General features: G+C 40.9%; 1 protein-coding gene and 2 non-coding genes across 3 annotated transcripts in view; all 3 read left to right on the top strand.

Annotated features, from left to right (window-relative positions):
- Positions 1 to 27,466, top strand: part of SF3B3 (splicing factor 3b subunit 3) — a 44,587-nt gene that overhangs the window by 4,431 nt on the left and 12,690 nt on the right. Inside the window, exons 3-16 of the mRNA XM_066242809.1 lie at positions 142 to 468; positions 1,179 to 1,351; positions 1,843 to 1,984; positions 4,365 to 4,477; positions 6,886 to 7,023; positions 7,170 to 7,273; positions 8,899 to 9,064; positions 12,414 to 12,509; positions 14,953 to 15,025; positions 21,271 to 21,422; positions 21,619 to 21,774; positions 22,457 to 22,612; positions 23,479 to 23,622; positions 26,753 to 26,875. Coding sequence (XP_066098906.1) covers positions 142 to 468; positions 1,179 to 1,351; positions 1,843 to 1,984; positions 4,365 to 4,477; positions 6,886 to 7,023; positions 7,170 to 7,273; positions 8,899 to 9,064; positions 12,414 to 12,509; positions 14,953 to 15,025; positions 21,271 to 21,422; positions 21,619 to 21,774; positions 22,457 to 22,612; positions 23,479 to 23,622; positions 26,753 to 26,875 — 2,063 coding nt within the window. The remainder of the gene's footprint in view (positions 1 to 141; positions 469 to 1,178; positions 1,352 to 1,842; positions 1,985 to 4,364; positions 4,478 to 6,885; positions 7,024 to 7,169; positions 7,274 to 8,898; positions 9,065 to 12,413; positions 12,510 to 14,952; positions 15,026 to 21,270; positions 21,423 to 21,618; positions 21,775 to 22,456; positions 22,613 to 23,478; positions 23,623 to 26,752; positions 26,876 to 27,466) is intronic.
- Positions 756 to 835, top strand: LOC136313828 (small nucleolar RNA SNORD111). Its single transcript, XR_010727255.1, has one exon. It is a non-coding gene; the product is annotated as a small nucleolar RNA SNORD111 (small nucleolar RNA).
- Positions 6,560 to 6,648, top strand: LOC136313829 (small nucleolar RNA SNORD111). The gene has a single exon (XR_010727256.1). It is a non-coding gene; the product is annotated as a small nucleolar RNA SNORD111 (small nucleolar RNA).

The raw sequence follows: 27,466 nt of genomic DNA, 5'->3' as shown, positions 1-27,466 counted from the left end.
TACCTTTTCAAATAGACTAAATTAACTTGAAATACTGAACCCCCAACCCATTTAGTTATCTATCTTTAGTGGTATTATGATTCATCCAGGGTACTTTTTGGATTAGTTCTAATTTTCATGGTCTTTATATTGGCAATTTAGGAACCAAGCAACAGGAAATTGTTGTTTCTCGTGGGAAGATCTTGGAGCTGCTTCGCCCAGATCCCAACACTGGCAAAGTACACACCCTACTAACTGTGGAGGTATTTGGTGTTATTCGGTCTCTTATGGCCTTTAGGCTGACAGGTGGCACCAAAGACTACATTGTGGTTGGCAGTGATTCAGGTCGAATTGTTATCCTGGAGTACCAGCCATCCAAGAATATGTTTGAGAAAATTCACCAAGAAACCTTTGGCAAGAGTGGATGCCGCCGCATTGTTCCTGGACAGTTCTTAGCTGTGGATCCCAAAGGGCGAGCTGTTATGATTAGTGAGTGACTTGCTCTATTGAGTGTATCTTTGACTATTTTAGATGCTCAGTTTGGGTTAACAACGCTATTATCTTGGCAGTGTGCTAATCATAACCGGGTAAAGCTTGGATCATACGTGGATTAACTTCATGGTTATAAAGGTTGCTTTTCCTTTTAAAACAATGGAGAGAGACTTAACACACCTATCTTACTATTAGTTGGAAATGGGTGTTTTTCTACTTCTTACTTTATCTGTAGCAGGAAGACTACAATGAGATGCTTTTTATGTTAGTATGGTTGCTTTCATTAGCCTGAAGTGATGATTCACATTCATGTCTCTTCTCTGACAAATGTCTTGAAGAAAAATCTGTGTTTCTGATCAGGCCTCTAGAGGGCAGCCCTCTGACAAGTCACAAAATCACTAGATCTAATTGAAAGAATCAAGATGGCAATCTCAGGAATTACTGTTTAATTTGCCATTGCCATTAAGTCTAGGGCACACTAGACTATTTTGAAGAGTTATTGGAATACTATTCCTATAGGAAGAAGGTGGATAAAATAATACTGTTGTCTATTTTAGTAATAGTAAGCAAGTCCCGAGTTAGTATACTTGTAGAATTTGGGCTGGTTTTTAAGAATTTTTATATATAATTGTGATGAGAATCTAGCTGCTCTTTAAACTTCTCTTTTCATTACCTGGAAATCTTGTGTGTTCTGTCTCCAACTACAGGTGCCATTGAGAAACAGAAGTTGGTATATATCTTGAACAGAGATGCTGCAGCTCGGCTTACCATTTCATCTCCCTTGGAGGCCCACAAAGCAAACACTTTAGTGTATCATGTGGTCGGAGTAGATGTGGGATTTGAAAATCCAATGTTTGCTTGTCTGGAAATGGATTATGAGGTAATGGGGATCGTGTGTGTGTGTGTGTGTGTGTGTGTGTGTGTGTGTGTGTGTTATTCCAGCTCTTACTGAAATTCTTTGAAATGCTTCAGAGCTTACCTGAGTATATAATAGCACTTTGCTCTTATCTGAACAGTCTCTCTGTGAAAACATGGTAGTTGTTGAGAAAGGCTGCCTGAAAAAGGAGGTAAAACTATATTTGGAATTTGTTTTTCTGCAAGGAAATAGCAAAAGGTGGAGCATACCATTTCTTTTCCTTGAGTGGAAGGCAGCATCTTCTAGATGAGAGAACCTGGTACCAGAATAGGAGGCCTGGGTTCTTGTGCCAGCTTTACCATTACCTGGTAGTGTGAACTTTGGCAAACCATTTGGCATCTGTGGGCCTAAGCTTCCTCATTTGTAAAATGGAAGAACCCTGATGTCCTTTCCAGCTCAAATAAAAGTGATTTTATGGTGTTGATTAGTCTTCGTGTCCCTGTACTCCTCTACAGGAAGCAGACAATGACCCGACGGGGGAAGCAGCAGCTAATACCCAGCAGACACTTACTTTCTATGAGTTAGACCTTGGTTTAAATCATGTGGTCCGAAAATACAGTGAACCTTTGGAGGAGCATGGCAACTTTCTTATTACAGGTACTTTTCTCTGAGAGCTGCTCTGTACCATTTTGCCTGGTCCATTTTATGCCCAAACTTGGGAGGGTTTACTTAACAGGGTCTGAAAGCTATTTTATTTTAAGTAAGCCTGAGTAACTTGTCTGTTCTGGGGAACTTAAAAGTTCACGTGGTGATTATAACTCTTATCTTCTAATGGGGTCAGGGGAGAAAGGATGGAAGAGAGCAGCTGTTTGAAGTATTGATTACTATTGGTTGCTATGATATTTTGACTAGTCTTTCATTCTTGTCAAGAAAAGTAAAAAATCTTAGGTTTTTGAAAAAACAAATGAATGGACAAACCCAGAAATATAAAAACTTGTGTCCATGAACTTAAATCTTAGATGAATTAGAAATGCTTTTGAAAGCTTACAAAAATTGATCCAAGAAGTTAAGAACCTGAATAGACTAGTACTCACTGAAGAAGTTGGACCAGTAGTCAAAAATTTCTTTCCCAAAAGACTTGTCCAGAATTTTCAGAGATCTTAAATCTCTCCAGAGACCAGAAAAAGACTTAAAACTAATGTACGACTTTATGAGCCTAATATAACTTCAGTGCCAAAACTGGGGAAGGATAGGAACAAAAGTTTACAGGCTAGTTGTGCTTGTGATTATAGGTACAGAAATCTAAAAGTTTAGCAAATCAAATTCAACACTGTATTAAACGCATCATAGCTAAGTAAGATTTTTGTAGGAGCTCCAAAATGTTCACCATTAGAAAATCAGTATCAGTTTAATTAAAGGAAGACACCTGTATTTGTGGTCATCTAAATTTTGGTAGGCCAGGGAAGACAGTAATTGAATTCTTTCTGTTCTGAGCCATTTGCACTTGGACTGACATTTAAAATGAAATGTAACTGTTGATAGGGGATTTTGGAGGAGAATAAGCCTTTGTTTTTGAGCATTAAATCTTATTAGAAGATTTAATGGGAAGATTATGGAGAAGAACTTTGGAAAATAGATAACATCTCATTACTTGCTATAACATATTACCACACCTTTCATTTATGAGAATAGCTTCATTTTTTCCAGCAAATGTTTGAGTGTCTGCAGTCAGTATGTGCAAAGACAGTCTACTGTGTCCTGGGGCAAATTAGATGCAGTGTTTCCCTTTATGCAAGATTAAGACTAGTGGTCAATGTGTATAAATAACAAGAAATTTGTTGAGTGTGCTAAATGCCCTGACAATGCAGAGTGGGAATCTCTAACCCAGAAAGGGAATTTGTTAGAGAAGAATTTGGAGAAGCTGAGACCTGAGGATTTGTTAGGAATTAGGTAGGTAAAGTGAGGGTGGAGGAGGATTTTCCATTTTGGATGAGGGGAATAGCATACAAAAGGCCCAAATGCAAGAAAGAACATGGTGCATTCAAAGAACTGAAAGCTTATTGTGATTGGATCATTATACTAAAGGACTGGGGTAGAGGTTGTGGTAGAGTGGTAGCAACTGGAGGATTCTAAGCAGGGAAATAATAACCTGAAGATTATAGGAATCACTTGGAGATAGTGCAGGTTCAGTCCCAGACCACCACAATAAAGCAAGTGCAATAAAGGTGAGTTACATGAACTTATTTTCAGTGCATATAAAAGTTTAGTTTACATATACTGTAGTTTGTTTAGTGTGCAATGGCATGTCTCCACGGAGAACATAGTTTAATTTAAAATGCGTTATTGCTCAAAAGAAAACTATTGCTACAAAAAGCTAACCACCATCTGAGCTTTCAGCAAGTTGTAATCTTTTTGCTGATGGAGGTTAAGTCTTTACCTTGATGATGAAAATTCAGTATTTGCAAAGTGCAATAAAATGAGGTATAGCTGTACTTGCTTACATTTTGGCTAAAGGAATGAAGGATATTAAGACTGTAAGCCAGGAGATTGGTCAGGAAGCTGTTGTCACTAAATAAGAGGTTGGTAGCACGAGAGCTGCTAACTAGATAAAGTCAGTAGGGGTGTGTGAGGGGAGAGAATTGAAGGATAACAATAAGGTTTCTGGTTTGGTCTTTTGGTGGCATTTCATAAGGTACAGACCCCAGGAAGGAACTTGAGTTTGTGAACACATTGGGTTGTGAAGGTGCTGGTAGCATGTTCATGTGGTTAGATTGTAGGTCTGAAACAGAAATAAGTTCTGGGCTTGGAGCAATAAGTTTAGATGTACAGTATTATTAGATATCTGGACAGGCTGAATCACCTGAACTGGGCTCCATTTTTGTCTAGTGTAACTTTTAGGGAAAAGCAACACTAGAAATGATTTTCAGTTTCAGACATACTGTACCTTCAAGTTGTGCTGAAGGAGAGAAGGAATTCAAAGCTAAGTTGTAATTCATGGTTATGTCAAATTATTGCTAACTTTTATTTTCTCTGACAGTTCCAGGAGGGTCAGATGGTCCAAGTGGAGTGCTGATCTGCTCTGAAAACTATATCACTTACAAGAACTTTGGTGACCAACCGGATATCCGCTGCCCAATTCCCAGGAGACGAGTAAGGTCTTTTTGTTTGCTGAAAGAGGAAAATATTTATGTTTGAAATAAACAACTTTGTAATTACAGTGTATACTCTTAGTTGATCTGTTATCAAATTTTAGTTTCTTTGTAAATGTCATTTTTAATAAAGCTGGTGAGATATGTTAGTAAAAGCAAAACAAATTTTATAAGAAAAGGGGATTAAAAACTAACAATTTTCATTTCAGAGGAAACTATAGGCATGATCAATTTGAAATTCCTAAATGTCTCTAGTTTGAAAGAGCCAGGCATATTTGTTGGAGATAAATTGTCTTTCATTCTGCTTGTCTTTTTCACCCCATTCCAACATACAGAAAAATTTAAGATGAGGATGTGGGTTTCAGTGTGCCTTTCACTATGTTTTACTGCATTTCCCTTATGTGTATGTATGTGCATGTGCATCTAAACTTTGAGACCAAACCATTTGAAAGTAAGTTGCAGATGAGAGTCTAAGATGTGGCTCCTAAGGCTAAGGATATTTTCATGCATAACCACACTACCAATCTCATGCCCCTCAAATTTACCATTTTGTGTAATGCAATTATTTTAGTCTCTTTTATTTTCTTCTCAATTTTGTTTTGGTCTTCTATGATAGTGACATTTTTTAAAAGGCTGGGCTAGTTTTCATATAGTCTGTCCCATAATCCTCCCCTCATGGTTGTATCCAGGTTAATATTTTTAATAGGTTTATTATGTAGGTGGAGATATATTTCCCACTAAATCATGTTAGGGGCGTACAATGTTGGTTTGTCTCATTGGTGGTACTAAATCATTGTTAGGTTGGTGTGTTTCTGCCCTCTTCGCTGTAAAGGTACTTTTTTTTCTTTTCATGCCCTGTTTGGAATCTGGTGGTGAACTTTCAGACTGGGTAAAGGTCTTTTTCCCCAGAATCTTCCCACCCAGTGATTTTCCCCTTAATCAGCTGCTGCTTTGGCGGTTGAAAATGGTGTTTTATTGCTTTTAATTTTAACAGTTTACTATGGGAATTATTAGTTATATACAAAGTAGAATATAACCTTCTGTGTTCCCAGCATTAGTAGTTATCAACATAGTAAATCTTTTTGTATTTTTCTGAAGTTGGAAACGGGGAGGCAGTCAGACAGACTCCCACATGCGCCCAATCGGGATCCACCCGGCATGCCTACCAGGCAGCGATGCTCTGCCCATCTGGGGCATTGCTCTGTTGCAACCAGAACCATTCTAGCGCCTGAGGCAGAGGCCATAGAGCCATCCCCAGCGCCAGGCCACCTTTGCTCCAATGGAGCTTCGGCTGCGGGAGGGGAAGAGAGAGACAGAGAGGAAGGAGAGGGGTGGAGAAGCAGATGGACGCTTCTCCTGTGTGCCTTGGCTGGGAATCGAACCTGGGACTCCTGCACTTTAGGCCGACGCTCTTCCACTGAGCCAACTGGCCAGGGCCCACATAGTAAATCTTGTTTCAGCTTTGCTTCCTCAATCTCCTTTCAGCTTCAGGTTAGTTATCTTTTTAATATTAATTTATAGCCTGGAGTTAAACCTTTCAGGAGTTATTCTCTCTAATACATGGTTTCTGAATGAAAGCCCATCAATTTTAGAAAACTTGAAAAGAAATTTGGCAAGTAAAAATCTTCTCGGTAAGGGCTAGAAAATATAATTCAGTTTGGTTGGTCAGACATTTATTGAACATATAACTGGCGAGCACTGTATTTGGCTTTGGGGCTACAAAGACAAAACATTTTTGCCTTTGAAGAGTTTATTCAATGAGAAAAATACAAAATGTTGGCAACACAAAAAAATCCAAAAATCAAAGCAAAGGGAATGCTTCTTAGGAATCAAGGAAGTTGCCTGACCTGTGGTGGCGCAGTGGATAAAGCGTCGACCTGGAAATGCTGAGGTCGCCAGTTTGAAACCCTGGGCTTGCCTGGTCAAGGCACATATGGGAATTGATGCTTTCCGCTACTCCCCCCTTCTCTCTTTCCTCTCTCTCTCTCCTCTCTAAAATGAATAAATAAAATAAAATTTAAAAAAATTAAAAAAAAAAAAGGAAGTTGATGGTTTAGTGTTGTGGAAGCATAAGTTTAATCCACAGTATAAAATTATGACTTTTTAAAACTTTGTCTTTTCTAACATTTTTCTCTGGAGATAATTTTTGCCTTACAGACCTGATTTAGGATGTAGAGTGGAATTATAGCTATTTTTGGTATTCAACCTTTGTTATATATGTATAGCAGAGAAGAATTTTTAGATATTGTGTTTTATTGTCATGGCTAGCAGGCTGCTATGGGTCAAGGCTTGTATAGAAGCTCCAGGTGCCTTTAGGCCATGGGTAGCTTGTATAATCTTTGTTGGTAAGGTGAATTCCAGTATAAGTACTCATTTCTAAGATGTTGGTTATATATTTGATTTTGCTAGAATGACCTGGATGACCCTGAAAGAGGAATGATTTTTGTCTGCTCTGCCACCCATAAGACCAAATCAATGTTCTTCTTTTTGGCCCAAACTGAGCAGGGAGATATCTTCAAGATCACTTTAGAGACAGATGAAGATATGGTAAGCAGACCATAGTTAGAGGGGGGCAAAGACTACAGTATTGAATTTGCTACTGTGCTTACACTATCTCATGATACTGGGCTCCCTTCGTGGCCCAACTTACCTTCGCTTGCCTACGCAATAGTCTTTTTCTCTTTTCACTCTAGGTTACTGAGATCCGGCTCAAGTATTTTGATACTGTACCTGTTGCCGCTGCCATGTGTGTGCTTAAAACAGGCTTCCTTTTTGTAGCATCGGAATTTGGAAACCAGTGAGTAATCCTTTTATTATCTTAGTTCACCCTGATTACTATAATAAGTACAGGAGGGAGATGTGGCTTCAGGGCCAGAGAGGTTTTCATAGAATGTTTTAGTTTCTTGAAAACAAAAGTTTTGCCCTCCTTTCCTTTTACATTCTTTCTGTTAATTATTTTTCTCTACTTCAGTGGCTTTGATCTATACCTGTGGGTGGTTGCATCGCTTTAGAAGTGATCTCCTGAAGTTTTTGCAGGATACTTTATTGAATAAATATTCATTGAACTACTTAGTGTTAATTTTTTATGTGTGTCCTCTCTTCTTACTGCTTTTTGTAAATTTTTCAAGGATAATAACTTTTTGCTTTTCCATAGTTTAGTATACAATTTGATATGTTTACCAAAAGTGTTAAATGCTGAGGTTTATTGAATATCTTCTGTATTTCAGACACTGATTTAGTCATTCTGCTTCTAAAAAGCTGTATTGGATATTTTTCAAAGTGCTCTGTATTGAGGGTCTGATATAGTACTTAAAGAATAAACATGACCAGTTGTTTGATGTTTTATTTTAATTGAGCTGCTTCCCTAAAGCTCATTGTTCAAGTTATGATGACATTGTTATAGAATATTCTCAAATTGCTTTCTTTTTTATGGTTTGATTTTGAATCGTTTCATTAATAAGCATTATTAGCCAGAGGACAGATTTTATTGTTTATTGCCTTTGGACATGTTTATGTTTTGTTTGGTGAATAATAATGTCTGCATACTTTTTTCTGTAAAGTCACCATCAATTTTTGTTTTTTGACAGATTTGCCTGGTTTTTTATTAAAATAAGAAATGGTTATAAATTTTCTTTGGATTTCTTCTATATTTTATTGTATTTGACTAACATGATACTTATTAGGTGCCATGCACTGTTTATAAGTACTCAGAATTCTGTAAGAAGGTACTATTATTTCATTTTATAAATGAGGCAAGTGAGGTACAGAGAGCTGAATAAGCCTAAAGTAATGTGGCTACTAATAAGAGGAAGAGACGGGCTTCAAACCCAAGCACTTCCGAGGAAGCCCAGTGCTTTTAACCACTACGATGCTAAGGGTATTTTTTACATGCCCTTTTTTTTTTTTTTTTGGCAGAGAGTCAGAGAGGGGTAGATAGGGACAGACAGACGGGAAGGGAGAGAGATTAGATGAGAAACATTAATTCTTCATTGCGGCTCCTTAGTTGTTCATTGATTGATTTCTCATATGTGCCTTGACTGGGGGGCTACAGCAGACCGAGTGACCCCTTGCTTGAGCCAGTGACCTTGGGCTCAAGCTGGTGAGCCTATGCTCAAGATGGCGATCTTGGGTTCTTGAACCTGGGTCCTCTACATCCCAGCTCGACACTCTATCCACTGCGCCACCACCTGGTCAGGCTTTTTTCATGCTTTATACTCTTAAAAAAGAAAGGGAAAACTTCATTCAGATAAGCAGAGATTTTAAACTATAGATGCTGACTAAAAAATGCATGTTATTTAAAAAAATGCATGCTGTAATTTGTATTAGATACTTATAAAGTGCCTTTATGAGCATTAATATCGATGCCAATCATTACCTTCAGACAGAAATGTTTTAACTAATGTCGTGCTTGCTTCTCCACAGTTACTTATATCAAATTGCACATCTTGGAGATGATGACGAAGAACCCGAGTTTTCATCTGCCATGCCTCTAGAAGAAGGAGACACATTCTTCTTTCAGCCAAGACCACTCAAAAACCTAGTGCTGGTCGATGAGTTGGACAGCCTCTCTCCCATTTTATTTTGCCAGGTGTGGGTCCTTTCCAGTTACCTCCAAAATGAGCAGTGCCAGCCAATTGTTTTTGAGTGTGAACGAATTTAAAGTTTTAAATCCAGTTAAATTAAGGTCTAGTCTAAGCGTCAGGTTTGTCAGCATGTCTAGAATCACCAGAGTTGTAAAGTAGAAGTTGGGGAACTAAAAAACATTACATAAATTCTTGGGGTTATTTTTTGCTGTTAATTATAAAATTCATATTTAGGGTAAAAATTGAAATCATACAAAATGTTAAAAGTCTTATTCCTAATCTTTTCAACCGCCCACTCCACTGAGCTTGCTCCTGTTGACAACTTGTGACTGCTTCCAGGCGTTGTCTCTGTACATATAAGCGTACACATCTGACAAACAAACATGTATATATACGTTTTTTTTTTTCTAGACTTTATTTATTGATTTTTATGGGAGTATGAGGGGTGAAGCAAGAAATAGTAACTCATAGTTGCTTCACTTTAGTTGTTCATCTATTACTTGTTGTATGTGCCTTGACTAGATAAGCCCAGGGTTTCGAACTGGCAACCTCAGCATTCCAGGTTGATGCTTTATCAGGCATATTTTTCTTTTTTTCTTTTTTTTTTTTTCTTTTTTTTTTTTTTTTGCATTTTTCTGAAGCTAGAAACAGGGAGAGACAGTCAGACAGACTCCCGCATGCGCCCGACCGGGATCCACCCGGCACGCCCACCAGGGGCGACGCTCTGTCCACCAGGGGGCGATGCTCTGCCCATCCTGGGCGTCGCCATGTTGCGACCCTCCTGGGTGTCGCCATGTTGCGACCAGAGCCACTCTAGCGCCTGGGGCAGAGGCCACAGAGCCATCCCCAGCGCCCGGGCCATCTTTGCTCCAATGGAGCCCTGGCTGCGGGAGGGGAAGAGAGAGACAGAGAGGAAGGCGCGGCGGAGGGGTGGAGAAGCAAATGGGCGCTTCTCCTATGTGCCCTGCCGGGAATCAAACCCGGGTCCTCCGCTCGCTAGGCCGACGCTCTACCGCTGAGCCAACCGGCCAGGGCCCATATTTTTCTTTTTTATGTGAATGGGCACATATACTTTATAGTATTCAGAAATTGGCCTTTTATCACTTAACAGTCTACGAATACCTGTATTTGTCATATTTTTAACATTCATTTCCTCAAAATACTCTAGATACTAGAATCGGGCAGTAACAGGAATTTTTAATCATATCCTCAAGAAGGAAACAGGTGGCTGGGGGTTGCATCCCCTACTACTGGTGCTCAGTTGAGCAGGAATTTTACCATGCCTCTGTGTCCTAGATTGCTGGGGTGTGAGTGACCATAAGGGATCTCCTACCTTGTCTACTTGATCACACTTCTAGTGGGACAGAGGTTTGTTTAGTGAGTGCTGGGGGAACAAGTCGGCATTCAGGTACTTTTCCTGGTGAAATTGATCATTCTGAAATTAACTACTACTGTTATTTGTTTATTTATTATTTTTTATTCAGTGGGAAGAGGGGAGGCAGAGACAGACTCCTGCATGTTCCCCAACCGGGATCCACCTGGCAAGCCCCCTAGAGGGTGATGCTCTGCCCATCTGGGCAGATACTCTGTTGCTCAGCAACCAAGCTTTTCTTAGTGCCTGAGGCAGAGACTGAGGAGCCATCCTCAGCACCCAGGGTCAACTTGCTCCAATTGAGCCATGGCTTCAGGAGAGGGAGAGAGAGAGAAAAATGAGAGGGGGAGGGGTAGAGAAGCAGATGCTAGCTTCTCCTGTGTGCCTTGACTGGAAATGACCCTGGGACATTCACATGCCCAGCCGATGCTCTACCACTGAGCCAACCGGTCAGGGCCTGTTTTTATTTTTGAGAAAGGATCAGTCTTCAGGACAATAGAAAATAAGTATTTTCTAATTTAGCTTCTCTTCCTCTTTCATTGGAATTTGAGGAAATAATTTTGTAGATAGTTGGTAGTTTAAGAATAAAATTAAGAGGGAATTTAGGTATTAGCAGCAGGGCTATATGCATTTTTTTTGTGCTGTGGATTTCTTAGCCAGGTGAGGTATCTGGATCCCCTCTCTAAATTTTCTATCTTAGCAAAATACTAAGTTATGAAAAAAGTGAATGTATGTGCTTTTTTATTAAGGCTTTAAATAAGATAGTATATTTAAAATAGGTGAGCTAGCCTGACCAGGTGGTGGCTCAGAGGATAGAGCATCAGCCTGCTGTGCTGAGGACCCAGATTCAAAACCCTGAGGGTGCTGGCTTGAGTAAGGGGTCACTGGCTTGACTGGAGCCTCCTGGTTAAAGCACACATGAGAAAGCAGTCAATGAACAAATAAGGTGCTGCAACTATGAACTAATGCTTCTTATCTCCCTTTCTGTCCCTCTGTCTCTTTTGCTTTTTAAAAAAGCAAATAAAAAATAAATAAAATAGAGCTAAATTTTTAAGAGATCACTGTTTTAAGGTCATATAAGCTCAGCTAACATGCTCCCTCATCTTAAAATAGGGTGCAGTGCCTTCTAGGCAGTCAAAAGTTTTCATTTAACTGTCCAGTTTGACAAAACTATAATACAAATGACTGGTCAGTTTTAATATATTGATCAACAAATAATTGTACCGGAAACCAGCAACTAGATGTTTGGGATGCCAGTACGAGAACATACCTCCTCCATTTGGTCTAGGTCATCTTCGGGGTTTGGAAGCAAACAGCCAGGTGCAGAGCCCGTTAATTGTTTAGGTCAGCTATATCATAGGGACATCTGTGATCATGTGCAGTCACAGTAGACCTAATTAATACAATTTTTTTTTTTAGAGAGAGAGAGAGAGAGAAGCATCAACTTGTTGCTTCATTTACTTGTGCATTGATTGCTTTTATGTGCCTTGACTGGGGCCTCAAGCTGGTGACCTTTGGTTTCGAATTAGCATCCTTGATGTTCTGAGTCAACGCTATACTCACTGCACCACTGTCAGGGCCAACAAATAGTTTTATAGTAGTGATGTGGGAAGTAATTGAAGTATTTGTGAATTTTAAAATTATAGGAATAAATGTAGTTTTACTGTTCAAGTCACAGATACTGATAAGATTATAGTTTATATTTGGAAGGAAATGCTAAATTTCAGTTGGAGGTTATATAACATTTTTAATCTCTAACTAAAAAAAAAAAAGTTTCACTAACTTAACTAGTACAGCTTTTTGTTACTTGGTAAAACCAGCCTTCCAACTGGTTTGTTTTTTGGAACATTCAGGCTTTTTCTTCATGCCCTCCAGGCCAGTAGCCAACATACAAGCTTTATAAACTAAAAAGTGTTTTGCTCCCTGAGAATAATCAGGGATCAGTGAAAACGTGGCACAAGTAAACTTTTTTTTCCCTGCAGATAGCTGATCTGGCGAATGAAGACACTCCACAGCTGTATGTGGCCTGTGGTAGAGGACCCCGGTCATCTCTGAGAGTCTTGAGGCATGGACTTGAGGTAAAATTGGAATTTCTAGATCATCTTCAGGGTTTGGAAGGAAGCATTGATAAAGCAGCCTGTGGCTTTACTATAAAGTTTATATAGAGTTTAAACTTCCTATTCCTTAATGAGTTAGTACAACATTTTTTAAAACTGGCAAATGGGGATAAAAGGTGGAAAACATGTCTGCTAGTTCCAGGCTGACAACGCTTAACATGGAAATTAGGAAATCTGCATGGAACATTTTGCTCCATTTCCTTCTGTCTTGGTCTTCAAAGTTTTCAGATACTTAATTAACATTTTTAACTATTTTAATACTGGGTATATATTTTTATATCTTATTATATTTATTTCTTATTGCTATGTGCTCTTAAGTTCCATCATACTTAATTTTTTATACTTTTCCACCAAGGTATGGATCAGAGTATATTTAATGAACCCTTCATTTGTTGGACTTTTTAGGTGACATCAACATTCAAAATTCAAAATTTACCCTCTCAAGTCCCACTTATCCTTTTGATTTTTTTTTTTTTTTTTTTGTATTTTTATGAAGCCGGAAACAGGGAGAGACAGCCAGACAGACTCCCGCATGCGCCTGACTGGGATCCACCCAGCACGCCCACCAGGGGTGATGCTCTGCCCACCAGGGGGCGATGTTCTGCCCCTCTGGGGCGTCGTTCTGTCGCAACCAGAGCCACTCCAGCGCCTGGGGCAGAGGCCAAGGAGTCATCCCCAGCGCCCAGGCCATCTCTGCTCCAATGGATCCTCGGCTGCGGGAGGGGAAGAGAGAGACAGAGAGGAAGGAGAGGGGGAGGGGTGGAGAAGCAGATGGGCACCTCTCCTGTGTGCCCTGGCCGGGAATCGAACCCGGGACCCCCGCACGCCAGGTTGACGCTCTACCACCAAGCCAACCAGCCAGGGCCTCCTTTTGATTTTAGAGTTGACCCTTTAGCAGATGCCTTGGAATTTATTTTTTTATAGTAGTTAAAGATATCTTATTTATTTTTTTGAAGTTTTAATTTTTATTTTCAAAATTTAAACATCAGAAGCCACATAGCAAAGCGTGTGTGTCTATGTGGATGTGTGTGTGTGTTTTGATTTTTTAAGAATATTTGTGTGTTTCATAAATTTAAAAAAATTCCAATCTTGAAACAGCAACATTAAGAACATTCACTGACTAGAGCAAGATTATGGCATAATAAAGGGTTTTTAGAAAAGGAGACTAGAGAAAGTTGTGTTCACGAGCCACATAAAGGGGACCATAATGTAACCACATAGGGAAGAGCTAGCACTGTGGGGCTCTCAGGGTCTCCAGAGAGGCAGGCCTTATGGGTCTTACTCAGGAAATGGTCTTGCCCTGTCTGTGCCGGGCACCCTCTGTGGGCATTTACTTGAACTCCAGGCGGAAGTAGATGAAAATCTTTATGTAGTTTGCTTTCAGAGCTTGGGTTTGACAAACTAGAAACCTTATTACCTGTTTTTGTAGATTTTTATTGGGGTACAGCCAAGACGACCTTGGTTTTGAATTCTGACTCAAGCAATTAATAGCTATTACTAAGCTTTTGTTTCCTCTTGGAAAAATGGGCTTAACGGCACCTGCCTTAAAGGATTAATGTGTGAATTTCTTAAGATACTGCACATAAAGCACTTAGCTCAAGATCTGGCATAACAGTAAATATTTAATATTTTGAACTTTGTGGATTAGTCTGCGGGCCGCACAAAATTGTTCGGCGGGCCGCGAGTTTGAGACCCCTGGCCAAGAGGATAAGGGAAGATTTTTCCTAAAGGATGTGACATTTAAATTGGTCCATGAAGAGGGATGAGATTTGGCTTTTGGGATCTAGGGAAAGAAATGGAATGCTGACTCAGATGGCGTGATTCATTTCTACATGCTCTCTTGGAGTAGGGTACAGGCATGCCACACCCAAAGGAAGCATTTAGTTTTGGATGCAACAACTACCCTCCCAGGCATTTCATCAATTCTTGCTAAAATCTGGCATGGGTATTGCCAATACTTCCACCCTCTTTTTTTCTTTTTTTTGTAACAGAGACAGAAAGGGAAAGATAGGGACAGACAGGAAGAGAGAGAGATGAGAAGCATAAATTCTTTGTTGAAGCTCCTTACTTGTTCATTGATTGCTTCCTCATATGTGCCTTGACTGGGGGGCTACAGTAGACCAAGTGACCCCTTGCACAAGCCAGCGACCTGGGGCTCAAGCTGGTGACTTTGGGGTTTCGAACCTGGGTCCTCCGTGTCCCAGTCCGACGCCCAATCCGCTGCACCACCACCTGGTCAGGCCCTCTTTCATTTTTATGTTCTTTTTTGACTAGATGGCTTCATTTTTTAAATCCAGCATATACTGTGAGCACTGCCTTTGGTACTTTATTATCTAGTGTAGTTGTAAGCAGGGAGCTGAGTTCCATGCTCACTGGATCTGTGATTTATCTCTTCTCCTGTCAGGTGTCAGAAATGGCTGTCTCTGAACTACCCGGTAACCCCAATGCTGTCTGGACAGTGCGCCGGCACATTGAAGGTAAGCGACCCTTTCCCAGGCGTCAAAATGAAGGTCTGGGTGCTATTGGCAATAGGAGGCGTAAGAGGCTGCATTCATAATATTTCTATATCACTTTATCTAGCACCATACACTAGAAACTTTTTTTGGCTTGATACCATGTTTTGAGGCACTCCCACTCTGGATGCTTTCACCTATTTTTATACACATGGGTAAGAGATACATAGGGAGGTTGTTAATATTCAGTATATATACCCTTGGTGTCATAGAGTTTTCATGTGTTATGTTCTTTGACTATACAGTATTCACTTGTAAGACACTGGTTCAGTCTGTGTAAGAGGTATGGTATGAGGGAACATTTTTGCCTCATTTTTGTTCAACTATGTTCTTAGTGAAATTGACAGTTATTCTAGACATTAGGAAATTTGGTAAAGCTTGTTAATTAGTCCTGATCAGTGGGTATAGTTGCGCTTAGGGAAAACAGAGATTGATTGGGATCAGAATTTTAGAATGAGTAGAAAAGGGTCAGAGGAAGGAGGGAGTCTGAGCTCCTAGATAAAAATGGTCACCTCATCCTAAAATTTTGAAAGTTGTATGAAAATGCATAGCAGTGTAACAGCAGGAAAGTCTTGTGACAATTGAATTTCAGTTCCTTAGAAATAAAACTCAGTTCCCATTTTCCCTTTAATTTACTTTGGATCTGTGGGTCAGTTCTATTCCTGACCTCATTTTTCTCGTGTTCCCTTAGGAGTGTAGGACGGGTGAGTAAGATCACCCTGGCTAGTATACAAAGCTTTTCCAAAAAAGCAGCTGGTTTTATTCCTGATATTGAGATGTTCTGGTTGTGTGGAACAAATTTAAGGGAACTGGGAAATGTGTGGGAGGGAGATCTCAGAAAACACATTTTGTTGAATTTTTTTTCATGTAGGCATTAGAATCAAGTCTTAGTTGAGAAGGAAAAAGGTTAATAGGAAATTAGTAGGTGCATTTTAGCCGAGATTATCTTGAAAGAGTTCCTCTTTACATGTAATGTTATAAAGAAACTGGTCAGTGTTGATAATCACCTTTATCTTGGTGGCTGATTGACTTTATGACTCTTGAAAACATTGGCTAGACTGTTTGAATTAGAAAGTTCCTTTGAGATAAAAAGTAGTAGTGTGCTCCCCCCCTTAACTTGTTTGTTTTACTTAAACTATTTTAAAATAGATTTAGTTTTACAGAAAAGTTATCTTCACTTTTATGAAGGCAGGGAATCACAGGTTGACTGTCCCAATTTAGTTCACCAAAGTAATAGAAATAGAAGGCCCTGTCTCCTGAATTCCAATCCAGTGCTCACTTGACTGACCCTGCAGTAGAAGTCTGGTTCTTGCTGGTTTGTTAGGATGAGTTCTGTAGTCTCATCCTGCAGTCTTTTGAGTGCCCACCATGTACTCAGAGTAATTAAGATAGGTCCCTACTTTCAGAGCACTTGCTGTCTAAAGAAGACAAGTATACAAAACTACTATGTCTTCTGATGTGCTGGAAGGCATAAACATGTTGCCAAGGAGAGATTGGAGGAGAGGAATGGGAATGTGTTTGAAAATCAGGGAAGGCTTTTTGGACAGTGTTTGGTAAATTAGTGAAGTGTGGTGCGTGGTGGAACTTGTAGCTGAAAATTTTTCTCCTCTGAGTACCAAAATCTAGGAAGACTCCATCTCAATAAAATGTACTCTTTAGAAACCGTCATTTGGGCTATCACCCATGAAAACAAGTCAGGTTCTCTGTGTTCATTCTGTTTCCAGATACCCCAGGTTACTTTCGAGTGAACATCCCACATGTCTACACATGCTGCAGTCTTGCAGGCAATTACTAACCTTGGCTGGTACTTGGTGATGCACACTACCAATACCAAGCCTTTTTTTCTCTTCCACAGGTGGCTGGTGAAGGTGCTGATCACCACAGGTGTGTACCTACTGCTAGGGTCTGCCATGGGTTCTTATAGTTTACCCAGGGAGAGGGACCAACACAAAATATTGAGGCTGCCCTGATGGCATCTTCTGGAGGGTAACTTGGAGTTGGATGCCTTTGTGCATTATAATGATGCACACCCATCTGCCTGTATGTTAAATGAGCAGAGGCAGGAATCAACTTGTCTTATTTTCTCCCACAGAATGTAGAAAATATGTTTGTCTTTAAACTGAAAGAGCCTGTAGCTAACCTTAACTTCATACTCCCTTGGAGTTTTGTATGTTCCAGGTATACTAATGGAAAGACCAGGCCCTGAAGAAAGCTCCCTACCCTTTTTTGAATATAAGATGAGGCAAGACAAGTAATGAGTAGTCTGAATATAAAACGAGAATGAGGGATTTTAAATCATCAGGATGGTCACTCATGTTATCCTTTTGAATGGGCTGCTTATTCAGCCACTTTCTATAGGAGCGGGCAGGAGAAAGCATCTACTGTTGGGGTGCTTCACCAATACTGAGACATGTAGAAGGTCTAGTTCACTGAGGCAAAGATGCATTCTCATACCCTAATAAATTCTTCACTGTGGTATGAACTGATGTTCTCTTATATGAAGCTTGTAATCCCTGGATAAAGGCAATAAGGATATTTATAGTTTGTAGTTATCTACCTTGACTAAAGCTTAATTTTGTTCTGATATCCAACTTTTAACCTATAACCTCCTCAAAACACAAGAACTAATCTGCTACAGGTCCTCCTTGCCATAAAACAAAAAGGTAGAGGTTACAGTGTGCTTGGTATTCACTGGGTAATGGATATTTTGAGAAAATCTGTGATGTTAGCAGCTTTCATATGTTAGTCCTCGTTCTACTGCTTGTTGAATTGCCCTGTTTAAGCCCACTGAGCAATTCTGTTTTATATCTGAGCCGTGGGGCCTTCGGTCAAAAGGAAGATAAGAACCCAGGTAATCCCCATCCACCCTCCCCCCATTCTCTTACATATAAGTTAAACATTGTGTAGGGTCTCTTCTCTAGAAGCCCCCTTTTCTTCATGATTGAAGGAAGAGGCCAGAAGTTCTTGCTAGTTAGAGCCCTTTGTTGTTTGGTTTTAATTTACTCTGGCACATTTACTGTATTAAGTTTCAATAATGGGAACATGGGAAAGGACATAATATTTATGTATTGTTAAAATGAAGCAATTACTGTTATTTTTACACATTGGAAATTTCTAGTTCGGAAACTGAGAGCTGACATAAAGTTTCCAAGTTTGGTGTAGTGTGGAAACTGATTATGGACTTGCTGTATGTTATTAAGATACTCATTTTAGGGACAACTGTGTCATGACTCATTATGAATATGAACAGTACTGTCTTACAATTTCATTTTATAAGGTGTCCTCAAAGCATTTGGTACATACTGACAGTTACAACAAAATAATCTAAGACCAGTTATCTGCTTATCCACTGTAATGCCTTGTGATTTGGAAATTGAATCCTTACTCTGGATTCTTTGTTTAGCCATTAGATTATACCTATTGGGAAAGATCTCAAATCCTTACTTTTCAGCTACCTACCAGTCAGTACCCACATTTGTTATTATTATTATTATTTTATTAAGTGAGAGTTGGGGAGGCAGAGACAGACTCCTGCATGTGCTGTGACCAAGATCCACCCAACAAGCCCCCTCTCAGGTGATGTTCTGCCCAGGTAGGCTGCAGCTCCAGCTCCGCTGACCGAGCTATTTTAGCACGTAAGGTCTCAAGGCCATGGAGCCATCCTCAGCACCCAGGGCCAATTCTGTTCGAACCATTCAAGCCATGGCTGCTTGCGGAAGGGGAAGAGAGAGTGAGGGAGATTGGGGTGGGGATGGGGTGGAGAAGCAGATGGTTGCTTCTGTGTCCCCTGACCGGGAATTGAACTTGGGACTTCCACATGCCTGGCCAATGCTCTAACACTGAGCCAACCATCCACGGCCCACACATGTATTATTTTTTTGTTTGTTTGTTTTTGTTTGGGGTTTTTTTTTGTATTTTTCTGAAGCTGGAAACGGGGAGAGACAGTCAGACTCCCGCATGCGCCCAACCAGGATCTACCCGGCACGCCCACCAGGGGCGAAGCTCTGCCCCTCCGGGGCGTCGCTCTGCCGCAACCAGAGCCACTCTAGCGCCTGGGGCAGACTCCAAGGAGCCATCCCCAGCGCCCGGGCCATCCTTGCTCCAATGGAGCCTTGGCTGGAGGAGGGGAAGAGAGAGACAGAGAGGAAGGAGGGGGGTGGTGGAGAAGCAAATGGGCGCTTCTCCTATGTGCCCTGGCCGGGAATCGAACCCGGGTCCCCCTGCACACCAGGCCGATGCTCTACCGCTGAGCCAACCGGCCAGGGCGAAGCTTTTCTTTTTTTTAAAGAGACAGGAAGGGAGAAAGGTGAGAAGCATCAACTCATAGTTGCAGCACCTTAGTTGTTCACTGATTGCTTTCTCATAAGTGCCTTGACTGGCGATCTCCAGCCAAGCCAGTGACCCCTTGCTCAAGCCAGCGACCTTGGGGTCATGTCTATGATCTCATGTTCAAGCTGGTGAGCCTGCACTCAAGCCAGTGACCTTGGAGTTTCGAACCTGGGTCCTCAGTGTCCCAGGCTGACTTGCTATCCACTGTACCACTGCCTGATCAAGTTGTGAAGCGTGGGTTTTTTTTTTCCGAAGTTAGAAGCGAGGAGGCAGTCAGACAGACTTCCGCATGCGCCCGACCAGGATCCACCCAGCATGCCCACTAGGGGGCGATGCTCTGCCCATCTGGGGCGTTGCTCCGTTTTCACAGGAGCCATTCTAGCACCTAAGATGGAGGTCTTGGAGCCATCCTTAGCGCCAGGGACAACTTTGCTCCATTGGAGCCTTGGCTGCGGAAGGGGAAGAGAGAGAGAAAGCAAAAGGAGAGGGGGAAGTGTGAAGGAGCAAATGGGTGCTTCTCCTGTGTTCCCTGACCGGGAATTGAACCCTGGACTTCCACATGCCAGGCCAACGCACTACTGCTGAGCCAACCGGCCAGGACAAGCATTTTTTATGTGTTTTTTTAATGTGTGTGTGCGTGTATTTTTTTTCTTAAAGAAATAACACTGATTCTGCTGAAGTAATTCAGTAATTTTAGTTCAGCTGAACCATTTTGGGATTATTCAAACCCAAACTGTCTTGTTTGTGGGTGGATTGGATCAATTTTATGTCATCGAGCTCTGACAAAGGCTTGGCTCAGGCAAACAGGATTCTACAGCTGCTTCTGCTAAGAGTAAGGTAGCCACTCTCAAGTTTAGTACCTTGTTTGCCTGTCATTCTTTTTGTTATTTACCTGGTTTCTGTTTGAGGGGCAAAAAGATGAACTGATAACAGAAAGTTCTAATGTAAAAGTAGAAGCTCTTGACTCTTTAAAAAATATATGTGTTCCTTTATTTAGTGTTTATTAAACTTGATGCTAGACATTTTGCCAAATGTGGGAGATGCACAAAAGCTGTTTTGTGTTGTTGGGTGGAATGTATGGGAAATGGATGGCCTTTAATGATGGGATCTGCGTGAGATACTTGAGGTTGCTTGAAAAATTCAGGTCCTCTGACTTCTTGAGAAGCTCATTAGTGTTTGTTTATCCAACTATATTTCATTAAATGAAAAGCAAATCCTGATACGATTGCTTATGAAACTAAATAGTTATATTTTTAAATAGTGGAAAACTGGAGAGGTCAAGGACTGACAATATAAACAGTTTTTCCATCCTGCTTCCTGGTTATTTAGTGCTCTTAATTATTTCTATTGGGACATCCTAAGATTCTCACTTTCTAACCCTAGGATGACTTAGTCTCATGTAGGCTTAAGTAATCTGTTTTATTCATTAGGTCTTGTGTTTCCACATAGGCTTCATTGGGAAGAAGCTAGGCACCTTTTCTGGTTATAAGGAGTATCTTTAGAAAAGCTTATGATTGGCATCTGGCACAAATAAATTTAGCTTCAATATATATAAAGGTAGTCAAAATTTCTTCACACCTCTATTCCCTTGCTTTGTCCCTGAATTTTTCTTGCTAATGTCTCAAGAATATACTAGTTTTCAGAGGTATTATAGGTGAGAATATCTAATCAATGTATTCAGGCATTTAAGGAAGCAGAGTATATCTGTAGGCTCATATGACCCTCAATTATCTTTTGGATCATCCTGTGCTGTTTGTCACAACACTGTGGTGACTACATAGCGGTGCTTGGAAGGTTTCTGAAGAGAAAACTGTGTGTCTCATTTAGCTTTGTAACTAATGAGTTCTTAACTGACCAGCTCCTTTCCTTTCCTTTTTCAGATGAGTTTGATGCCTACATCATTGTGTCTTTCGTGAATGCCACGCTTGTGTTGTCTATCGGAGAGACTGTGGAGGAAGTGACTGACTCTGGGTTCCTGGGCACCACTCCAACCCTGTCCTGCTCCTTGTTAGGAGATGATGCCTTGGTGCAGGTGAGGATTCTCAGATCTTACTGGCTCACCTTAAGTTTTCTTTGCCTGGGTCTTATTAACTCTTTTATCATTGACCCAACTGGTGTTGCAAGTGCATTGATTCTAGATCAGACAGGAATGACAAATCTGATAGATGTGAGGCTCAGTGCTCAGAAATGCTCAGATTGCTAAAGTGACATTTCTTTGTGTTATGTAGGTGTATCCTGATGGCATTCGGCACATACGAGCAGACAAGAGAGTCAATGAGTGGAAGACCCCTGGGAAGAAAACCATTGTGAAATGTGCAGTGAACCAGCGACAAGTGGTGATTGCGCTGACCGGAGGAGAGCTGGTCTATTTTGAAATGGATCCCGTATGTTATTTTGTCATTTACTATGGGACTTGTGTAGGATCCAGAGGTAAAGATGGGAATTTTAGTGCAGGCATCTAGATTATATTTACAAGGAAGAGAATTGAGGAGGGTAAGTGTCCACAAGCCATTTTGGCCCTTTACAGGAGAGTAGGGGGTGGGTAAGTTTGTGTCTTAATTCTAATTGGAGTAATGAAATTCTATCTTAGCACTGAAGCACTCGTTTCTCCTGCTCTTCACAAACTATTTTTCCACCAAATATTTGACATTTTAATTTCTGAAATCTGAATCCATTTCAGATATTTTATTTCACTTTTTTTATATAGTCTATTTGCATCTGTGATTGAGATTTGTATTTAACTTCGATATTTGAGTTCTCTTTCATTCAAAGTATTTTCATGAACAGATAACAGTTTTACATACTATATTTTTTTGTTTCCTGGGAGTATGTTGGTTTAGGAATTTGTGGTACTTGTCAAAGTTCTCTTGATTCTCTTGTCAGTAATTTGCTTCCTGTTACCCTGTAGAGTTCATTCTTGGGATCTCAAGTAGAGAAATTCTTGGTCATTGATTATAGTAAGAAGGGTGAGAGGAAGCGAAAAGGAACTCCCCATTCATTCCCTAGAACCATGGTTTGGGGGTGAGTTCAAATGGTTTGTTACTTCACTTGTCTTTACTCCTATAGTCAGGACAGCTAAACGAGTACACAGAGCGGAAGGAGATGTCAGCAGATGTGGTGTGCATGAGTCTGGCCAATGTACCTCCTGGAGAGCAGCGGTCTCGCTTCCTGGCTGTGGGACTGGTAGACAACACTGTCAGAATCATCTCTCTGGACCCCTCAGTGAGTGTCAACTTCTATTTCAAGGATCTTCCAGTTGGACCCTGAGCACCTGGCCACTCCTGATGTCTGTCTCTGAGATCAGCTGGGCTGGTCCCTGAAATCTAAACCTGTCGTTTTTGGATATTGTAGCAGCATGTTTCAGAACTCTTCTGCAGTGGTTTTAGTGCTGATGATCTGAGGCTACAAAATATTTCTTTGGCTTAAGTCTTTTTTTTTTTTTTTTTGTATTTTTCTGAAGCTGGAAATGGGGAGAGACAGACTCCCGCATGCGCCCAACCGGGATCCACCCGCCACGCACACCAGGGGGCGACGCTCTGTTGCGACCAGAGCCACTTTAGCACCTGGGGCAGAGGCCAAGGAGCCATCCCCAGCGCCCGGGCCATCTTTGCTCCAATGGAGCCTCGCTGCGGGAGGGGAGGAGAGAGACAGACAGGAAGGAGAGGGGGAGGGGTGGAGAAGCAGATGGGCGCTTCTCCTGTGTGTCCTGGCCAGGAATCGAACCCGGGACTTATGCACGCCAGGCCGACGCTCTACCACTGAGCCAACCGGCCAGGGCCTCTTTGGCTTAAGTCTTGATTCTCATTTATATTTAAAAATAAAGGGCTTGGACAGGCTCCAGGACCTTAGATGACTTTTGGGAGAGGTGCCCTTTGCTTATGTACTTTTATCCCATTATCCACTTTGCCTTCCTCTGCAGAGCTTATTTTAAGTTTCAGTTTAGCTAGGACCCTCTACCTATTTAGAACTCACTCCTCGGGTTTTCCCTGTGCACAAGAAAGTTCTTTACTCCTCGAAGTAGATTTCTCTGGGTAGGTTTTTTCCAAAATTAGCCATTTCTCATGTTTTATTTTGTCTTTCTCCCCTAGGACTGTTTACAACCTCTGAGCATGCAGGCTCTCCCAGCCCAGCCTGAATCCTTGTGTATCGTAGAAATGGGTGGGACTGAAAAGCAGGATGAGCTGGGTGAGAGGGGCTCTATTGGCTTCCTGTACTTGAATATTGGACTACAGGTAAGATATCCAGGGGTGCATGTTGTTGATATCATGCCGCATTTAGGCTTCATGCACTCCTGTGTTCAGTATAGGCATTTTCTGTGTTACCCTTTTCTCAGCTCTAATTGGAGCATACTAGGATTAGCAGAAAGCATTTTCATAAAGAGTCTGATAAAAATGCTTTGCCTTCACTACTCTGGGTCAGAACTAGATGGGGTCTTTGAGTCACCTGTAGTTCTAATGATATGCAGCTTTTGAAACATATACCTCACAGTTCATAATGGGCTCCATTAGCAATAAGGGACGCCTACGTGTTCCCTGTTATCAAAGCAGCTGAGCTCTCCGTGGCGTGGAGAGCATGAACTTAAGGATCAGATAATGTCGGGATTTCATTTCTTTTTTTAATGATTATTTACTCAAACATAAATAACCTAGCCCTGGTACTTTTTGCTTTTTAATTTTACTTCCTAATTTAGAAATTGTCATGAACATGTACAGAGTTAGACTTATGTAGTGAACTTCCATGTACCCATTACCAGTTTTCATTAATAGTTATCAGCTTTGCTCTTGTTTTATCTATCCACCCTCTCTTTTCCTGAGTATTTTAAAGCAAATCCAATAGTAATTCTTTGGTATCATCTGCTGCCTTGTCCATGTTCCAGTTTTTCTTTTTTTACCCAAAAATGTCTTTTTATTTGTTTCTACTCAGCATTTACATAAAGCTGTGCAATGTTTGGGTTCATTTTTAGTTTTTGAGAAGCCAGATCATTTCTTATAGAAATTCCCACTTGAATTTGGCAGTCATTTCTTTTGTATGGCTAGTGTTCTTCTGTCCTCTTTATTTTCTACAAACTAATGGGTAGATTTTAAACCATGCTATTTATTAAAAATATAATGTAAGCCCCATGTGTAATTTAAATGCTTTATTTAATCCAGTATATCTGAAGTAATTATTTAATCAATATAAAAATTAGTAAGATTTTGTTTTATTTTTGGGCTAAGTTGGGATTCTGTTATTTTGTACTTTACCCTTAACAGGACATCTTAAGTCTGACTAGACTCATGTGGCTTGCTGACTATAGTACTGGACAGCACAGATCTACATGTTGATTAGATTTGGATTTAATTATTTTTTCCCCATAGGCGGTGCTATCTATTTCTATTATATTATATCAGGAGGCATATAACATCTAATCCCACTTTCAGTGATACTAATGTTTCTAACCTAACCAGGTGGTGGCACAGTGGATAGCATATCAACCTGGGACACTGAGGACCCAGGTTCAAAACAGTAAGGTCGCTAGCTTGAGTGTGGGCTCATCCACTTGAGCCCGGGGTTGCTGGCTTGAGTGTGGGATCGTGGGCATGATTCCAAGGTCACTGGCTTGAGCAAAATCTGTCTCAGCCTGAGTCCCCCGGTCAAGGCACTCATGAGAAAGCAATCAGTGAACAACTAACTACGAATTGATGCTTTCCTTCCTCCCTCCCTCCCTCCCTCCCTCCCTCCCTCCCTCCCTCCCTCTTAAAAAAATGTTTCTATTTTATTATTTTATTTTTTATTTTTTTATTTTTTTTACTTTTCCGAAGCTGGAAATGGGGAAGCAGTCAGACAGACTCCCGCATGCGCCCGACCGGGATCCACCCGGCACGCCCACCAGGGGGCGATGCTCTGCCCATCCGGGGCGTCGCTCTGTCATGACCAGAGCCACTCTAGCGCCTGGGGCAGAGGCCAAGGAGCCATCCCCAGCGCCCGGGCAAACTCTGCTCCAATGGAGCCTCAGCTGGGCTGCGGGAGGGGAAGAGAGAGACAGAGAGGAAGGAGGGGGGGGGGGGTGGAGAAGCAGATGGGCGCTTCTCCTGTGTGCCCTGGCTGGGAATCGAACCCGGGACTCCTGCACGCCAGGCCGACGCTCTACCACTGAGCCAACCGGCCAAGGCAATGTTTCTATTTTAAATGATTTGTTTAGAAGTTCCCCATCAATAGCCATTGATACACATTGCCTACATTCAGTGTTTCATTAGGGAAATGGGAAATGATGATTTTCTGTTTCATACTTTATTTTATTAGCTGGAACTTTCCTCTAAAGACAAAATTTGCTTCATATCTTTGCTCACCTTGAATACAGTTCATATAGGGAAAGGATAAATCTTTTTTTTTTTTTTTTTAAGATTTTTAGAGAGAAAAAGGGAGAGAAAGACAGGAACATCAATGTATTCCTCTGTGTGCCCTGAACCGAGATCAAACTGGCAACCCCTGTACATCGGAATGATGCTGTAACCAACCAGGCTCTCTGACCGGGTTTTAAGTTTTTTCTTTAGCTCACCTATTTTCAGAATAAGGAGTTGATGCCATAGCGGTATTCAGCGAAGACTGGTGAAGTGGAGCTATATTATTTCATTCATTCATTCATTCATTTTAGTGGGGGGTGGTAGAGAGAGAGGGAGAGGAGCAGGAAGCATCAACTCCCATATGTTCCTTGACCAGTGAAAACGGGGTTTCGAACCAGTGACCTCAGTATTCCAGGTTGATGCTTTATCCACTGCACCACCATAGGTCAGGTGTGGAATTATTTAAATAACGTGAACTTGAATATTTTTACTTATTTGTGCTTCAGAACTACTGCAGTCTTTTTCCTTTTTTGTTGTATATTCAATAACTCATTTTAGATGAGTGGGAGTTCCCATTTAAAGTAGGGTCTTTTGTCCTTTTAACATGACCCCACTGTCTTTGGGGGCTACATTTTCTTCAGGCACAATAAAGTGCCCCACGTACATCTGGAATATTCTTGCCTTAAACCTGAATTAGCTGTTTCCTTTATGAGTTTCATTATTTTTAGGGAAAATGGTATTTAGAGACCACAATAGGTTCTGGTTATTTTTATCTGCATATATTTTTTAATTATAAAGAATTTAATATACATGGTAAAAAAATGTTTTAAGGATATACAGTAAAAAATAAGTGTTTTTTCATTTAATGTATGCTTGATAACAATTTGAGCAAGTGACTTAGAGAATGAGTAAATTGCTGGCTGATTAGTAGGATATTCTTTAAACGAAGTCATTTTCTTCCATATTCTCTGAACTTATAAAGTGGCCAAGGGAACCTCCATCATGGGTAAGCTTAATCCACCCCTCTCTTTTTTGTTAGAATGGTGTGCTGCTGAGAACTGTCCTGGACCCTGTCACTGGGGATTTGTCTGACACCCGCACTAGGTACCTGGGCTCCCGTCCTGTGAAACTCTTTCGTGTTCGGATGCAAGGCCAGGAGGCAGTAAGTAATGAAAGGGGGCAGGCAGACAGTATGTTTGGATGTTAGTAGCATCAGATAAATTAAATCTTCTTGGTATAAGCTTTACTTTCATTAATTCACCAGTATGTAGTTAGATTGACATTAGCTCTATCTTGGTAGTTTTATTTCATTTATGTTGAAAATTTTGGGGCCCTTAATCCAGAGCTTCTTATCTGGGGTTTCACAGCACTGTTTAATGATTTGGCTATAGGTAAGTTGGGATATTGGTCCCTTCAGCCCTCAAACTGGGCAAATAGAGCAGATTGAGAATTAGCTGGATGAAGACCTTCCATCTAGGGTACCGGTTCCCCATGATCAACTTTGTACTTTGTATCAGTATCCTGGTTTTCTGTGTAATGCGAAAGACGTCCTTTATAAAGCTAAGGATGTTAGTGTTTCTGGATACTGTGCTAGTTCTTTACTCATTACCGTGTTTAATTCTTGCAACTGTCCAGCCTTGTGGTAGTATTCTTATTTTGCACACATGGAAACAGGCTCAAGGGACTGAGTGATTATACACTTTCAGCAATAGTAAGCCATACTGCCTATTCTTATTCTCTAGGCCTCTTTCTT

Source organism: Saccopteryx bilineata, chromosome 9 (genome assembly GCF_036850765.1).
Source record: "Saccopteryx bilineata isolate mSacBil1 chromosome 9, mSacBil1_pri_phased_curated, whole genome shotgun sequence".
NCBI classification, from domain to species: Eukaryota; Metazoa; Chordata; class Mammalia; order Chiroptera; family Emballonuridae; genus Saccopteryx; species Saccopteryx bilineata.
Note: the sequence above shows the minus strand (reverse complement) of the source record. Positions and strands in the feature narration are given on the sequence as shown.